This window comes from Ochotona princeps, chromosome 22 (genome assembly GCF_030435755.1).
Source record: "Ochotona princeps isolate mOchPri1 chromosome 22, mOchPri1.hap1, whole genome shotgun sequence".
In the NCBI taxonomy this organism is placed as follows: Eukaryota; Metazoa; Chordata; class Mammalia; order Lagomorpha; family Ochotonidae; genus Ochotona; species Ochotona princeps.
In genome coordinates, this window is record NC_080853.1 from 10,845,901 (window position 1) to 10,862,950 (window position 17,050).

General features: G+C 53.1%; 1 protein-coding gene across 4 annotated transcripts in view; it reads right to left on the bottom strand.

The window, feature by feature from the left end:
* Nucleotides 1-892: 892 nt before the first annotated feature.
* GDAP1L1 (ganglioside induced differentiation associated protein 1 like 1) overlaps nt 893-17,050 on the bottom strand; it is a 34,368-nt gene continuing 18,210 nt past the window's right edge. For 3 of the 4 annotated variants that reach the window (XM_058679348.1, XM_058679349.1, XM_004585823.2), the window contains 5 exons: nt 10,441-10,633; nt 9,574-9,747; nt 6,846-6,943; nt 6,076-6,190; nt 893-1,262 (listed from right to left, as the gene is read on the bottom strand). In XM_058679348.1, coding sequence (XP_058535331.1) covers nt 919-1,262; nt 6,076-6,190; nt 6,846-6,943; nt 9,574-9,747; nt 10,441-10,546 — 837 coding nt within the window. In that variant the 5' untranslated portion in view covers nt 10,547-10,633 and the 3' untranslated portion in view covers nt 893-918. Of the gene's footprint in view, nt 1,263-6,075; nt 6,191-6,845; nt 6,944-9,573; nt 9,748-10,440; nt 10,634-11,787; nt 11,937-17,050 lie in introns of those variants that run through there. The other variant, XM_058679350.1, reaches the window with a different exon arrangement.

A 17,050-nucleotide genomic window follows, 5' to 3' on the forward strand; every position in this document is an offset into this window, starting at 1 on the left:
TGTGGATGCAAAGACCTCCCTGTATGGTATGGTGCAATGTGGAGGGTTGGACAAGAGTGATGGGGAAGGGGTGCGTCAGAAGAGGCAGCGTGGGCAGAGGCTGGAGAGGGACCCACCCCTGCCCTGGGCTGGGCCTCACCTTCTGGGAGGTCCACATGGCTTTTACTGAATGTCTGCCTTATGGGGACAGGGGAAGCCAAGAGAGGCAGGGTTGATGAATGCAGCCTTCAGGGCTTTCTTTTCCAATATCAGATCATGAGGGGATGAGGGTGTGTGCACAGGCTTGGTCCCAACCAGGCCCAGGTATGTGGTGCCACCATTTTGGCCTGAGCCAGGGCTGCCTCAGTCCATGTCCAGAAGGACGAAGCCCCCTTCTGATCTTCAGGGGCCTCCCTGGGTGAGGTGGGGGATCTCTGGCCAACCTCCCAACTCTCACCTCCCAGCCCCACTCACGAGGTACTGGTTAGAAGAGTTGAGTCTTGACGTTGGCTTTGTCCTGTGCAAGAGTTCCCTGGGCAAGAGGGAAGCAAAGATGGGGCGTCAGGGTCCCTGGGCCCCCAGCACCTCCCAGAACCCGGCCCTGCTGGATGAAACAGCTGGGACTCACCTCAGGTGCTAACCAGTCCCCACAGTTGTGTCCCAAAACTTTGAGTCAAAAAGAAAGGTGTTTGTGTTCTGTTTCCACTTTCTCTCACTTCCTCTTCGCGTCCTTGGTAGAGCCATGGCCTCCGGTCATGGTCGCGGCTTTGGCAATGTCTACTTCTACACTATGGCACATGTCCACACTGACGATGGGAATACTCAGAACAGGGGTGGGGAGGGGCTGCCGTGTGTTCATGGGACGTGGGTGACGGAGAGCTCATGGGGCATCAACACGGCAGACACACTGGCAGTCAGACGCCACGCCCGACCTGGCTCTTAGATGTATTTTTTCTTGAGGTACCAGTAGGCAAAGTAGCCCATCCCGCCCAGGGAGCCCATGAGAAAGGATGCCCCAAAGAATGACGGGGGCTTCCGCTTGACCAGCCGGAAGGCGTTGGGGATGACGGCTGACAGCAGGGTGGTGTGGATGTCACCGAGAACTTTCCGGAAAGCAAAGCGTCTCTGGACCCTCTCAAAGAAGGACTGCAGGTTGGGCCGGCTGCCATCTTCCCAGTATTTCTTGGACAGTCCCAGGAACTTGAGGCGGTGCAGGGTGGCTCCCAGCAGGACGTCAGCAAGGGTGAAGGCGCAGCCACACAGCCACAGCTCGCACTTCTGCCCTGCAGTGGGAGAGAGCAGAGCTGGCCACTCGCTTTTCTGTCCCCAGCTCCCCTGGCTGCCTGCCCCCCGCCCTGACTTTCCCCACTGTTCCCTGTGGTGCCACATGCCTTGCCCTAGCCTTCCTCTATGGCTTTTTTTTTTTTCCTGTGGGTCAGCTGACTTTGAAGGTGCAAGTTTTAACTCCGGACTCACATATCTGCTGCCCTTGACGGTCACACTTGGCTGTCTGCTCTGAAAGTGTCCAAATGGATGTGACCAAAACGGAATTTTTGACCCTCATCCCCAGCCCACCTCATTCATCCCCCATTTCGTTGCAGCTCCTCCACCCTTACAACCACTCAGGCCAGAGATGGCAGTGTTCACATAAATTATTCCTTCATCCCCACATACAGTGGTCAGCAGTCCCCATCAGCTTTATTTTTAAAACCCATCCAGAGCTGATGCCACCTCCCCCGTCCTAGTCTAAATGTGCACACAAAACTTGAACACTGGCGTCCTCCCAGGCTTAGATATTGACCAAAAAGGAGAAGCCAGCGAAGGAGGTGAGGAGGTGAGAGAGGAGACACACTTAGGGGAGCAGTGTTAGGAAGAGCGAGCGCTCTGCCATGTCCAGAGGCTGTGTAGGGGAGATCTGAGAATCTCTGATTGCATTTAGCAACTGCTGACCTTGACAAAGGCAGGTGGAGGAAATGTTGACAGTGAAAGTCTGAGGTGGGAGGGAGGAAATGGACACAATGAACACAGATCCTCTTTCAAGTTTTGCAGTCGTGGGAAGGGTAGGCCAACAGGGTGAGACAGGTCAAATGCGTTTTCCCTAGGACAGCACAGCAGTGGGAGTGACCCAGTGGAGAGGGGAAATGACCCTGCCAGGCAGAGCAGAGATAATCATGGCCATGGCGTGCTTGAAGGGGTACACTGGGCTTGGGTACAGCACGCTAATGGAGGGACTGGTCTCAGCTAGTTCAAGCTTGGCAATAAGAGAGATGCGTGCTGCCACAGTCTCGGTCACCATCAAATGTAAGACACCCACCCCAGAAGGAAGAGAGGTAATTAAGCTGCTGGTTGTGAGAAACGTTCCCGTTTTGGAGATGTTAAGACGTGATGGGACAAAAATGCACCCTGAAAACTGCTCAGAAACGATTTCTGTGTGGCCATCAGTGCCTGCAGATGCAGCTGTGAGGCCTGGAGCTGTGCCCATCTCTCCCTAAAAGCTTTGTTTATCTCAGTGATGAAAAAGGAAAGTTATCAGCATGAGTGAGGAGGTGGGGGTGGGGTGGAGTTTGGAGGGTGAGGCACGAGGTGTAAGGGGTCACTCAGAGGGAACAGTGGGGGCCTGGGGGCAGCACCAAGGCCCCCAAGAAGTTGCTCATGACGTCATGGGAGTCCTGACACACTTAGGATCACAGGTACAGGTGCTAAGAGGCTTGGCAGGGGAGAGGCAGGTTGAACCAGGTCTGAGGTTTGGCAAAACGAGTATGATAAAGCAAGAGAAGGCCAACGGAATTGGGAGTGCAGGAAGGAAGGGCTCACACAGGGACACACCTGGGAATTATGGTGAGGGACTGGGGAAGTGAGGCTGGGACGGGCACAAGGGATGGCGAGGGGAGGCAGCAGGAACAGATGCAAATCCCCAGCAATAAACTGTGTGATTTCGGTGTGGGAGCAAGTACGGAGAGATTTACAAGAAGGACAAATGATTGAGCCCTGGGAGACCTTCACATTTTCAATCCTGGGCAACAAGGTGAATCCAGGAAAGGGGTTGTGATGAGGCACCCTGAGGGGTGGGTAGCAGATAAACCAGTGGGCTGGCCATTCCATGGTCCTCCTAACGACTTTATCAGGTAGTTGTAGTATTACCTCCATTCTACAGATGAGGACAGCTAGGCACAGACAGGCAGAGTAACTCGGTCAAGCCACAAGGTGGTAGTCGGAGGGCCAAGCAGGGCTTGGGCTCATCTGGTTACAGTCTATGCTCATCCCACCATGGTAAGTTGCTGCGTCTTCTGACATGCAAATGAACATGGCATAGCATACAGCTCCATGCACAACCAGGGCCCTTGTGGTGGGTACATGGGCCTGGTCATGTGTCTGTCTTGCATGGTCTGTGTTTACCCCTCTGTCTGCTGCCTAAGTCCCCTACATGGATTCGCATGTGGGTGCCTGCACACAGGGGCCTCTGACTCCTTGTGGTGTGGGATCACCATGTGTATAAGCACGGTGTTGTTTGCCTGTAGGCGTGTTCCTGAGCATGCACGTGGAGGTCACAACAGTGCACTGACGCTTGCAGGCAAATACTAATCAATAGCTGCCACGTGCAGCAGTGTCTGTGTGAGTGCCCACAGGGCCCCGCCCTCCATTTCTGTCTCTCCTCTCTTCTAGCTGTGCAGGAGGCCCACCTGGCACTTCTCCAAGTCTGCCAGCTCTCTGTGCAGCTGACCAGCCACACTTTGCCAGGCCCACAAAGCCCTGGGGGGCACTCTGTGTTGCCAGTGGCACGGCAGGGTGGGGGGACCCATTACTGTTCCCGAGTAGGCCATTGCATGTCTCTGCATCTTGCCCGCTGCTCTCAGCCTGTGCCTCGCCCCAGGGGGCTCACTCTTCATTCAGAAAATAGATGCCTTTGGCCACAAAGGCCCTCACTCCCTGCCTTGGAGCCCACATAGTCCCAGGCAGGCAGGCTGCTGTGCCGGTCACTGTCTGGGACACTGCAGTGGGTGCTGTCCCTGCTGTGAATCTTCAGTTTTCCCATCTAGATCCTCCTATACTGCTCTGCAGCACAGGAGGCCAGCATGATGGAGGTGACATGGGATTCCTGCCCACTGGCTCCCCAGGGTTAGGCAAGGAGGGAGTGAGGCCAGAGACTTAGCTCCCTCAGTCCCCCTCTGCAGGTGGCCCTGAGTCACAGCCCCTGTCAGGTGGCCCTGCCACACCACCTCTGTCCCAATCTGCCTCTCCTCCCACCACACCCCCAAATCCTCTGCAAGGATGTGTAGCCCAGGGTGCTGCTCACTGTCTGTGCCCCTGGGTCCTGCCACAGTCCTTCGCTGAGCCCTCTTTGGCCTGGCTCTAGGATGCTGCCCGTTTCCCTGCCCCTCCAATCTTCCTGTGACTTTTGTGAGGCCACTCCTTCACCCTCCGCTTCTTTGTGTGCCGTCAGTCTGAGCAGTGTGAAAGCTCACCTGTCTGTCTCCTGTCTTAAACCTGTGCCTCCCTGCGGTCCATATCCCTCTCCAGCTCCCACCACATTCTGGTTCCCTTCCACAGCCACACTATGCACGTGGGCTGTTTCAATCCACCATCTCAGTCCTGGTCGGCCAGAGACACTAGCAGGCTATTGCATGGAGGGGAGTCCTGGTGTGGACCTGGTAAGAAGGTGGCTGTGGACACGCAGGGGAGAGGGGTTCACCAGGAACAAGCCTGATGCACCCTCCCCTTGGACTTATAGCCCCTGGAGCAATCAGGCAATAGCACTTTGTGCCAACTTGTTTTGGCAGTCCTAAAATCTAATGCACATATAAATCACATAGCTGAGAGCAAAGGTCACCCAGCCAGAGGAGGGCAGAGCCGAGACTTCCCCAACCACAGAGGCCAGACCACCACACACTTTGGCCCTGGAGCCTTTCCATGGTGGCTCCCCTTGAGCCTTCGAACTGGTAGTAACAGGAGAGGTTCAGGGGAATATTGTGGGAGGTGGCACTGTTGACTCACTTAGCCATACCATGCTTTTTTCAGGAAAGCTTTAAGGAAACTGGCTTCAACAGACAAATGATGTTCCTGGACAGGATGTGCCTGTGTGTGTCCTGAGGCTGGAAAGAGATCAAGTTCATAGGGAGACCCTGTCCTTCGTCATTCTCTTTCTGAGCCTGTGTTTTCACATCTGGAAAACATACACACCTTTGGCCGTCATGTGTTTTATACTAGCATTGCCAGGAACCGGGCTGAGCGATTTTAGTCTTCCTAATTTATCCAACAAGATGGGTCAAGGATCTAAGTTGTATTCTGACCACTTCATTCCAAGTCAACACTAGGGAGAGTTACTTGTTCCCAGGCCACATGTAGCAAAGCTGGGACTCTAACTCAAATCCCTCCTGCTAAGCGTTGTGCCCCTCCTATGCCATGCACACAGACATGTGTGTGCAGTGAGCCATGTGTGTGTAGTGGTTGAGGAGATAAGGCTTTCAGGTGTCAGAAAACACAGCAAAATGGAATGGTCCAAATTAGGTTTGAAGAAGAACTGTGGAAAAGGTGGGGTGTAACAGGCAGATGCCCAAGTGGAATGGGGTGGGTACTCTAGCTGCAGGAGCAAGGGTACGAAGGTGGAATGAAGCTGGCATGTGAGGCTCAGAGACCCAAGACCACAGAGTCTAGGTGAGCTCAAATGCCTGGCTGCAACGTGAAGCAGTCATGACAAGAGGAAACTGTGATAGTGTGGTGGGCAGAGGTCACCACCACTAACATTACACTCTTCACCATCCTTTATTAAACACCCACTATGTGCAAAGCCCCAAACTAAGTGCTCCACATGTATCACTTCGCATTCCATCTCAACAGCTCTGTCAGATAGGTCCTATTGCTGCCTCACTTTGTAGATGGGAAACTGAGATTACGAGGTGAGTACCTCCTGCAGGATCCCTTGGCTAGAAAGTGGCAGAGCTAGGGCTTGCCTCTAGGTCCACCTGACTCCATTGGCCATGATCCCAACCAATCAGTAGGCCATCTGGTTTATGGAGGAAGAAAAGAGGCTGGAACTGGAGAGGGATGGGGAGGGTTGAGTAGGCTGCATGCCCCACCCATCCCCAGGCTGGCACCCACCCTCATTCTCGAGTTTCCTCTTCTCCAGCTCTGCCTCGATCTGGTCCAGCACCATGGCCAGCTCCCCAAGGATCTTCTTCAGGTAGCTCACATCATCATGCTCCAAGATCTTGGCCTGAGGGGCAGGACAAATGCAAGCTGGGAAGGCTGAGCTGGCTCCATAAAGTCAGGATACCCAGGGTGCAGGGAGCTATGCCTACACCTCCTTTGCAAGTTCAGCAACCAGATATTCCTTTAGGGAGAGGGCATCCCATTGTTACAGAGCCCATCATCTGCAGCTTACAAAAGCCTTGTGAACTTGGCACATTTACTCCTATACCTGGTGGCTGGTTGCCACTGGTTCACAGCTGCCCCTTTCCCAGAGAATTGCTTTTGGTCAATGAGTGTCTTTCCAAACCAGAAATCCCCGGGAGGCCATCCCCATCCACCACCAGCAGTCGGCAGCCAGAGACACGGGGATTTGAAATGAAGTATCCATGTCTCAGGTGGGCTCCCAAGCTTCCTGTGGTACTGGATGAGGCTTGGCTGCTTCTTCTCCCCTATCCCTCCCGTCCTTACTGGATGTTCTCAAGAACTCCCACAATAGCTTCTTAGCTCTCTGTTTAAGGCCTTGATTTTAACCTAGGACATGAGGAGATAGGCCCCAGGGTGGCCTGCCCAAGATCAAGCAGTGGGTCAGTGGTAGAGGGGATAGAATTAAAAAAGCAAGTCAATGATTTTTATTCCCATTTCACCATCAGTGAGTGTTATCTGCAGGCCAGGGCACTCACCATGAGTTTCTTCTGTTTAGAAAGGTAGGGCTCGGAGAGTGGGGGCTCCTCTTCATGGTCTAGTTTCATGAGGTCCGTGGTGGCGTTGGCTAAATGTCCTGGGGGGAGAAGAGGGAAGGCCCTACCCGTCTGATACTCTGTGCTTTCCCACCCGTTTCCCCAGCACAGCTTGAAGGAGGTACCACTCCGACACCAGACATGAGCAGCGCACAGCCTGTGGTCTTTGTTCTATGGCTCCCAGTGAACCCACCTAGGCACTCTCACAGGGGACATGGGTATCATAACTGCTGGGCTGTATGTGGAGTGTTTGACACTGATGTCATCATCTCTGGATATGGAAGTCTCCCATTAGAATTTAAGTTTCCGCAGAGTACTACCTGTGTCAGATTTGTCTAAGCATAGGTCTGGCACAGAACAAGAGCTTCGTGAGTACTGAATGAATGAATGAATGCAATGGGTGATGCCCTTGCTTAGTCTCTGTCCTCTAAGATTTCACTCTCCATCACCTTGACCTTGGCCTGACACCCTTTTCTGACAAACACCCATCATACACACTCCCAGCTCTTCCAGCTTCAGAGCTATATTAAGTCTCATCGATGTTTCATGAATGTGAAGGTCAAGTGCAGCAGCGTCTCTCTTGCCAGTCCCCTGGGGCTGTCCATGCAGCTTTAGCTCTCTTTAGCCTTTAGGAGGCCAAGCCAGACTAAGGGAAGACCTAGGGCTGCTTGGAAGGGTTTTGCAGGCAAGGAGCTGCTCTGTCTACAACCCCCAAGTCTCTACTGGCTGGCAGGAGCCCTGGGAACCTCTGTTTTTTTCAGAGGGAGCAGCCTGGGCAGCTTCAGGTAGGTGGCCTCTGCCCCTACGATGGGCACTGTTGCTCATCTAGAGGGCAGCCATGGCCCTGAGCCATTCATCCCTGCTTCTCTGTGGGGACTGCTCTTTGTGAAGGGCAGACCTGAGCCTGTGCCTTCCTGCCACTCCCTCTCCTGCCAGACCCACTGCCCAGACTCACATTACAGCCACTGTTAGTTCCTGAGCTATCTTCAGCTACACACTGAGCTTCCTTCAGCTCCACCACACCACATCCTGTCCTACCCAGGACCCAAAAGGACACCCCCTATCCTTCCCATCCACCTCCTACTCATCCTTGGAGGCTGCAGCACTCTGGTTTCACAGCCTGTATGCTGGCCTGTAATGCTGACTGGTGCTGGATGAAATATTGTCACACTCACTTTTGAACAGATTATACATGCATACTTGCTAAACATTCAGATATTAAAGAGTGCAGCATAGGGACCAGTATTTAGGTGCATTGGTCTAAGCCACTACCTGCAATGCCGGCACCCCATATTTGAGAGCCAGTTTGGGTCCCAGCTGCTTTGCTTTTGATCCAAGTACCTGTTAATGTGCCTAAGAAGGCAGCAGAGGATGGCCCAAATGCTTGGTGTCTACATGTAGGAGACCCAGATTGAGTTTCAGGCTCTTGGCTTTGGCCTGGCCAAATCCTAGCTGTTAACAGTTACCTAGGAAGCAAACTAGTGAATGGAGGATCTATCCATCTATTTCATCTATCTAGCTCATTTCTGCTCTATCAGATTTTCAAACAAATCTTTAAAAAATGTTTAGTAAGTGTCTCTGCACACTTCCCATGCAGTCCTTCAGTTTGCCCCAATGACAAACACTCTGGGCGGCTTCTTATACATCCCTCCAGAAGTACCCTTTGCATTGCAGGCACCTGTGTGTTCAGCTCCTTTAGGCGCACTTGTGAGAGCATACCAGGTTTCCACTGGTACATGTCTGAGAGCATTCCATACACCTGTTAGCTCTGAGGCGCCTGCACAGTGTCTGCATGTATGGAAGTACTGTAATGTGTTTGCTCAGTCCTCAAGTCAGGTCTAGCTGGGTATTTCCAAGGGAAGTTTCTTGCCCTCTGTGCTGTAGTGAGGAGCCTTGTACCGATGTGTGGGTGCCCACTTATAAGTGAAACTGCAGGATAACTCCTAAGATGTTGGTCACTTTAGAATTGGGAGGGACCAACAACACTGCCCTCCAGAGAGGGTGTTTAAACTTATTTTGTCTTGTGATGTAACTACCTGCTTACTTCTCTTAGCTTCCACAAAACTGGGACTCCAGAAGTGCAAAAGCCAACCCTGTCTGTGTCCAGACCTCTGCCCAAAGCTTTGTAAGTGTTGTTGGGTGTACGGGGGCAGGACAGTATAGATAACTCCCGTGTCTCATTCAAGGGGACTTGAAAGGGACAGTGCTGAGTTCCTCTCATGACAGCCCCTCCTTGCCTTTGAACATCAACCTTCTTCTGTAGGAGGGAGGAAACAGTCATTTACTGAGTGCTGTGTCTACCAAGGATCCTCAGCCTGGAGAGGATGGATGGCCCCCAAACCGCTGCAGGGCTGGGGAAGGAGAGGTAAGAGTAGGGGCAGGGAAAGTGAGAATGAGAGAGAGACTGGCAGAAGGAGATAGAATAGGGTGGATGAGATAAAAGCACAACAGGAGAGAAAGCAGAAAAAGGTGGAAAGAACCATGGAGCACACTGGGCAGGGACCAACAGAGAAAGCAGGAGGGTGGGAGGAAGCAGTGGTGGGGAGAGAGAGAGACAGACAGATCCAAGCAGTGGGAGGAACAGGTCTAGGAGGGAGGACTTGCTTGTAAAGAGAGGAAAAGCAATGAAGGGCACAGCGGAGGGGCCCACTCGGCTGTACCCAGCACTCACTGCGGATCTCGGCCGTGGCGTACTTGGGGATCATGGAGTCAGTGGTGAGCTCAGGGTGCAGGATGCAGCCGTGCGTGTAGGCATCCATGGGCAGCGCATCCAGCAGCTCGCGGTACTGCAGCACCCGGGCATGCTGTGGGCTCCCTGCCTCGGGCATCAGGGCCATCACGTGCTCTATGGGCATCACCAGTGACAAAGCCTTAGACCTTGAGCTGTAGCTACACCCCACCCCCTGCCCCGGGGGCCTCAGGCCCATCTGCTGAGCAGGACTCGGCCACCTCTCCTGGTGGGCTCTGAAGGCCAGCTCCTCTCTGCCCGAAACCTGTGGCTGGGCAGGCATCTCAGTTTTGGGCTGCCTGATTTCCAGAGAAGTGGGCTACTTGGAAGCCTAGAACTGAAGTCTCCTTGCTTCAAATCCTGGCAACCAAATAATCTTCTTGTTAACCAGAACCTGCTTGTGCCTGGATGCCCTGTCCATTTCAGTGGGGCACTGCGAGCTCCTAAGCTCGAGGGGAGCCACGGGCTACCGTGGGCTTTGGGGTGTCTGGAGCAGGGTATTGTGCTCCTGAGGAGTCCAGCTCTGCCCGTGCCTTGCACCTGCCCTGGGACCCCTGGGAGATCCAGACCCTGACTGTGGAGACTGAACTGCCATCCCGTCCTGAGGGCCTGTGACTCCGAAGCTCCTGGGGCAGGTGTCTGGGCCCTGCTGTCTTCCCCATGTACCAGAGGGGGGCTCCCCTGAGGCCCTGCCTGCTACCCCATGGTTCCTTACCAGTGACCTTGTTGAATCTCTCCCGTGTTCCCATGGGTTCTGGCCCCCCCGGTGTGTGTGTATGTGTGTGTGTGTGTGGTCCCATGGGATGGTACCTCCAGTGAAGGTACGCTCCACGTAGTCGATTATCTGGTCGTAGTCACTGATGATGTTGTCGCCATGGATGATGACGGGCACCTCCTCGCCCAGGTTGAGCCGCATGAACCAGGGCTCCTTGTGCTCGCTCTGCGGCAGGCTCACATCTCGCTCCTCACAGGCCAGGCCCTTCTCTGCGATCACCAACCGCACCTGCAGGTGCCAGGGGCAGAGCGGGGAAGGCGGGTGGAGACACAGGGGACACTCTGCCCAGGCAGGGCGGGGATGTGCAAGGAGGGAGGTCAGAGGTCACACTCAGGAGGGAACACTGTTGCCTTCAGCCTGTCCTTGGGCACCTGGGTTGGGGAAAGGCTCCTAAGGACAGATGCTTGGTGGTAGGAGCGGTCCAGGCTTGCTGTGGGACAAGGCACAATGAAACCTAGTGAGTAAGGAGCTGGGTTTTACAGCTGGGCATGGCTGGGATAGGATTTGTGGTTGTGTGCCAGTGGGCAGATACTTTGAACTTGCTGGGCCTCAGCTTCCCGACTTGCAGGATCGGAGGTGTTAACAGAACCACCCAGAACCTGGTACCTACATACCTATTCCATCACTGGTCACGAGCAGGACACAGCTTGGTCTAGTCATCATCAGAGTCAATTGTTAAATTTCTTAAACTATTTGAGGATCAGAAGGGCGTGGACAATGATTTGCCATCATCCGCCAAACCCTCTCTTACCCTTGAACATCTTCCCGTCTGGATGCCCCCTGGCGGAGGACAGAGCAGGGGGCAGTTCTCTATCCTTCCTGCTGAGAACACGAAAGCTCAGAGACAGCAAGAAGCTTTCCCAAAGTCAAGGGCACCTGAACAGCAGACTTAAACCTGGAAGCAATGGTTCCTGACTCCTATCCCAGGGCTTTCTGCACAGGGGCTCTTCCAGGGATTCCTGGGCCTTACACCACCCCCACCCAAAGTCTCTCCTTACAATTCCTGGGAGAGGGTTTTCAGATAAACAACTGAACAGATGGAAGCTAGCAGACAGCTTGCAGACTGGAGCCTGCTCCTGACCCATGGTCCTTGGTGATGCTTAGAAATCACCCAGCCCAGGACCCTGCCAGTGGATAGCAACTCAGCAAGCAGGAGCCGCCAGTCCAAAGCCCCTGACCTGACTGTGAGTCAGTTCCTCTCCCATCCTTCCTACCCCTGGCTCCAGTTCAGGCAAGGACAGGGATCCTGAAGAGACAAAGGCCTGTTCTCAAGTAGTCACACCCATACCTAATGTGCAGCTCCTGGGATTTACCCCTTAGCACCTCACAACTCCTGCCATCAGATGCCTTGTAAGTCTCCCCTCCCTCCCTGTGGAGGCCACCTGGTGTCAAGCGCAGAGCCCAGGCAGGTCCTCCCCAACTCCTCCTTGGGCACTGACTTGCTGGATGAGCTTTACAGGTTGCTCTCCTATGTGCCTCAGTTTCCTTTCCTGGTAGTCCCACAACAGTTTCTTCAGAGGGCTATGGTAAGGATTAAGGGTGTGAGACCTTGTAGGATTATAAAAGGGGTAGTGTGTCTTGACTACTGGACAGGCCTGCATTCAAAGCATGGCTCTTCTGCATTTTTTTTCTGCTGTCTCTGAATGAGTCAGTTGATCTCTCTGATCTCTATTTTTTGTAAAATGAGCTATGCATTATACATTTTTGAAGCTGGCATTGGTTGGGATGGAGTGACGTGACTGGAGGCCCAGTATAGAGGGTTATGTACAGGTTGTTTCATCACTGTTAGCACAGACACACACAGAGGCCCCTGTACCCCTGGTTGATGCTCTGAAATATTTGGCGCCCCACCCTCCAAGCTACATGCCGCTCTGTTGGGTAGACTGTCAGGAGGGAGAGGGAGTTGAGCCCTGAGCACGCCACTCTTCTTGGCAGACTGACTTGCTCTGCTAGCCAAAAGCAGATCCTACAGGTGGGGCCTGTGGTGCACGAAGAGTGCCTGGGCTGGGAGGCAGGGTTGTGGACTCTCCTGCTGGTCTGCCCTAGCAATGCTGTGTGGCCTTAGGGTTATCATTGCTCCCCTCTGAGCTCTTGCTCCGCCTCAAACAAGGGGTCTGGACTTGGTGTTCACACAGTGCCCTGCAGCCGTGCAGGGAGCAGATACCACATACGTGCCAGGCAGGAGACAGGGCTGTCTGCCCTAACCTCCTTGGCCAGGGACAGACACAGTGCCCTCCACGGAGATGGGAAGGAGCAGGTACAGACCATGAACAGCCCTGGCAGCAGCTATTTGGGGATGGGTGTGTGTGTGTGGGGGGGGGGGTGGGAGAGTGAGCAAGTGCATGTGAGTGAGCTGGGGTGTGTGTGAACATTCCAGTCCTGTGTGTGTGGGTGAGAGCAGGTAGTGAGACACAGTCACAGGCAGCTGTGTCCTGTGGCAGCTCCAGAGCAGTAGAGGCTGGAATTTGGCTGGAGCAAGACCATTCAGGCTCCGGTTTCTACCTGCCCTGGCCTCCTTCAGCCTATGCAGTCAAGGTGCTACCTGGCTACGGAGTCTCCTCTCCCAGCTGCAACTTGTGAATGTACACAAATGGAGACCAAACTAAGCCTTTGCCCTTGGCTTTCCATTCTGGTAGGGTGGCCCCTGCTCCTCCCGGGTCAGATAGGGCTGCAGCCTGGGGGAGGGGACAACCTTCAGAGGCAAGATCACCCCGTGTGGAGCTGCCTGAGGGTCAGCTGAGGCTGCACAGTGGACCAGATCCGTGAGCCATCCAGACAGGGAGCCAAGCCCCAGGGAAGGCTGTTGAGTTGCTGTGTTACTTTGTAAAAGGCATAGAAAATCTCTGAGCGTCACTTTATTTCAAATATTTTTTTTTTAATTAAGACTATTTTTAGAGTAGTTTCAGGTTTAATGTAACACCTTTTGAATGTAACATCACTCTTTTGAATACTTCCGAAGGGTCTACTCTGTGCCAGGTCTTTTTTTGTTGTTGTTGTTTTTAAAGATTTTTAAAATTTTACTTGAAAGGCAGAGTTAGAGGGAGAGGGAGAGAGAGATCAGCTGGTTCACTTTTCTTTTCTTTTCTTTTTTTTTTTTTTAAAGATTTTATATTATTGGAAAGCCGGATATACAGAGAGGAGGAGAGACAGAGAGGAACATCTTCCATCCGATGTTTCACTCCCCAAGTGAGCCGCAACGGGCTGGTGCGTGCCGATCCGAAGCCGGGAACCAGGAACCTCTTCCGGGTCTCCCACGCGGGTGCAGGGTCCCAAAGCTTTGGGCCATCCTTGACTGCTTTCCCAGGCCACAAGCAGGGAGCTGGATGGGAAGTGGAGCTGCCGGGATTAGAACCGGTGCCCATATGGGATCCCGGGGCGTTCAACGCGAGGACTTTAGCTGCTAGGCCACGCCACCGGGCCCCAGCTGGTTCACTTTTCAAACAGCTGCAACAGCCAGAGCTGGGCTGGTCCAAAGCTGTGAGCTAGGAGCTTCTTTTATGTCTCTCACATGAGTATAGAAGCCCAAGGCCTCAGGCCATCCCTTGCCGCTTTCCCTTGCCATTTGTAGGGAGCTAGATCAGAAGTGAAGCAGATGGGACTCGAACTGGCACATTTATAGGATGCCAGCACCACAGAGGATTAGCTTGCTACACCACCATGCCAGCTCCAGCTGTCTCCTGGGTCTTGTTGTGAGAGTTGGAGACTCAGTAGGGAATGAGCAGTTAGGATGACCCAGTATGGTCGACAGACAGTGAGGAAGAATGGGGTGCTGCAGGTTGAGGAGGTAGGTGGCTAATCAGGGCACTCCTTGCTAGAAAAGGTGACCCTAGAGGCAGGGTTGGGACAAGGTGAGGAAGTGGTGTGTCCTGGGCCCTGGAGATGGGTGCACCAGGCAGAGGGAAGGGCCAGTGCAAAGCCAGCAAGCTGACAACACATCTGGTAGGTTCCCAGGGTGGCTGCAGCAGGGTGGACGGGGAGCTCCTGAGGGGGTGGGTCAGAAAGGGCCATGTGCAGAGCCTTGCACTGCAGCTCCTAGGCCAAGAAGCCCGCCAATAAACACAGTCTTTGGACTAGGATGGATGGGAAAATTGCATGTTTACTGTCAGCGATCTCAAGCTGACATTTAGCATTTCCTTGAATTATGAACGTAGGCGATAAAGTACAGCAGTGTTCACAGCACTTCCTCAGTGTTGGGGTTACCTTGAAATACCACATCTGCTCATCGCGACTTCAACACAACAGCACTTAGCAGACCTGCCTCTAGGTCAGTTTACGTAACGAGTTCATACAGAAACACATATGTCGTTATGACAGACTTGTTTTTATAGATAGTTCAATAGCTGTACTTAAGTGAGATTTGTTTCTTCTTCTTCTTTTTTTTTGATCCCTATACTCTTATGCATTTTATTTTGCTCAGTTGATAAGGGCTTTTATGCATTCCTCACTTGGTTGGGACACAAGCAAAGTTGGCCCCGTGTAGTGGGGCCTGAGGCCATTGGGAAGGTTCTGGATTTCCTGCGGAGGGATTGGGGAGCCGCTGTGGGCTTCTGAGCAGGAGCATAAGGATTGGGCTACATGTAGCCCTGCTGGTTCTCACCTATTGCCATGAATGGTCAAGGGCGGCATAGGTAAAAGACTGGGGGGCCAGTGCCCCAGAGTTTGAAAGACAAGGCCAGGGAGGAGAGGCAGGAGTCATCGTCCTCTCCTGCCTCTCCGTGGCCTTTCCTGCATTTCAGGACTGGCCCTGGCATGACCCAGACCTGAGTCTGTTACCCTCAGGGGCCAAAGACTGAGTCAGGAGCTCCCCAAAGGTTCATCCAAGACAAGGGCAGATCCTGAGGACTGAGAGGAACCTTGAGCTGCACCTGCTGAAAGAATTGCTGGTGGTCCTCAGACAACAGCTGTGAGCTCTCATGTAACATGTCAGCTATGCAGGGAGCCGCTCTGACAGCTTTACAGGTAGGCACACTAATCCTCACAAAACTCCAATGAACTGTGTATCCACAGGCACCCTGCTTCTACACAAGAGGACGCAGACACAGAGACAGTAACGCGGCCAGTCACACAGCTAGAGGCCTGCACCATGGTATAGCAAGCTAAGCTTCAACCTGTAGTGCAGATATCCTATATAAGCGCTGGTTTGAGTCCCAGCTGCTCCACTTTTGATCCAGTTCCCTGCAGAGCAGCAGAAGATGACTCAAATACTTGGGCCTCCATCCTCATATGTGAGATCTGAATGAAGCTGGTGGCTCCTGGCTTTGGACTGGCCCAGCTGTGGCCATTGAACCATCTGGGGAGCGAACCAGTGGATGGAGGATATCTTTCTGTAGCTTTCAAATACATAATTAGGGGTTGGTACAGTGGCATAGTAAGCTAATCATCTGCTTGCTAGTGCTGGTATCCTAAATGGGTGCTGGTTTGTGTTCTGGCTGCTCCACTTCTGATTCAGCTTTCTGTTTGTGGCCTAGAAAAGCAGGGGAGAATGATCTAAGGCCTTGGGCTATTGCACCTATGGGAGGAGACCCAAAAGAAGCTCTAGGGTCCCAGTTTCAGATCAGCTCAGCACTGGCCATTGTGGCTATTTAGGCAGTGTACCAGTGGATGGAAGACCTCTCTCTCTGAGCCTCTCTGTAAAATCTGCCTTTCAAATACAATATGAATAGTTGTTAATAAATACCCCCCCTTTTTAAGTCACACAGCTAACAAATAAATAACAGCCTTAGTTTTGAAAAAAATAGCAGGTGTAAAGACAGAAGGAGAAGCAAAAGGCAGTTGCGGGCCCGGCGCAATAGCATAATGGTTAAGGTCTTCGCCTTGAATGCACCGGGATCCCATATGGGTGCTGGTTCTAATCCTGGCAGCTCCTTTTCCCATCCAGCTCCCTGCTTGTGGCCTGGGAAAGTAGTCAAGGACGGCCCAAAGCCTTGGGACCCTGCACCCGCGTGGGGCCTGGAAAGAAGTTCCTGGCTCCTGGCTCTGGATCGGACAGCACCGGCTGTTGCGCTCACTTAGGGAGTGAATCATCAGATGGAAGATGTTCCTCTCTGTCTCTCCTCCTCTCTGTACATCTGCCTTTCCAATAAAGTAAAATAAATCTTAAAAAAAAAAAAAGGCAGTTGCACAAAGAAACTTGAGCAGCTTCCTGCCAGGGAGGGAAGGAGGCAGTTTGTAGCCAATATCAGTCCATTTTTCTGGTGAGAAAGCTGAGGGCCAGCAGGGTCAGGTGACATCGCCAGTTAGTGGGACTTCCAGCAGAAGGAGCCTGGGCTCTGGACTTCCTGTGTTTTTGCTTCCCTCCACCTCAGTACTGCCACCAATGGGGGCAACCACACTTTGGGTGTTTGCGGGCACCTACCCTATGCATTCATAGCCATCATTTCCCAGGTCCCCACTCCATGTGAATGTCTAAAGGCACTGCGCTGAGTGTGTGACAACATGGGATATCACTCTACATGAAACTCCAGGGCAGGTGCAGTTCCCCCCACCAGGAGGAAGCTGAGGCTCAGAGAGGTGAGGCAGCGCTGGGTGTGGTTGAGGTGTAGCCAGTGGTGAAGCTCATGTCCTGCTAATGGTGCTTGTTGTTTGTATGGATAGGCTGTGCTGAATCCTCACGACAACCTCATCAACTCTGTCATTGTCCTCGGT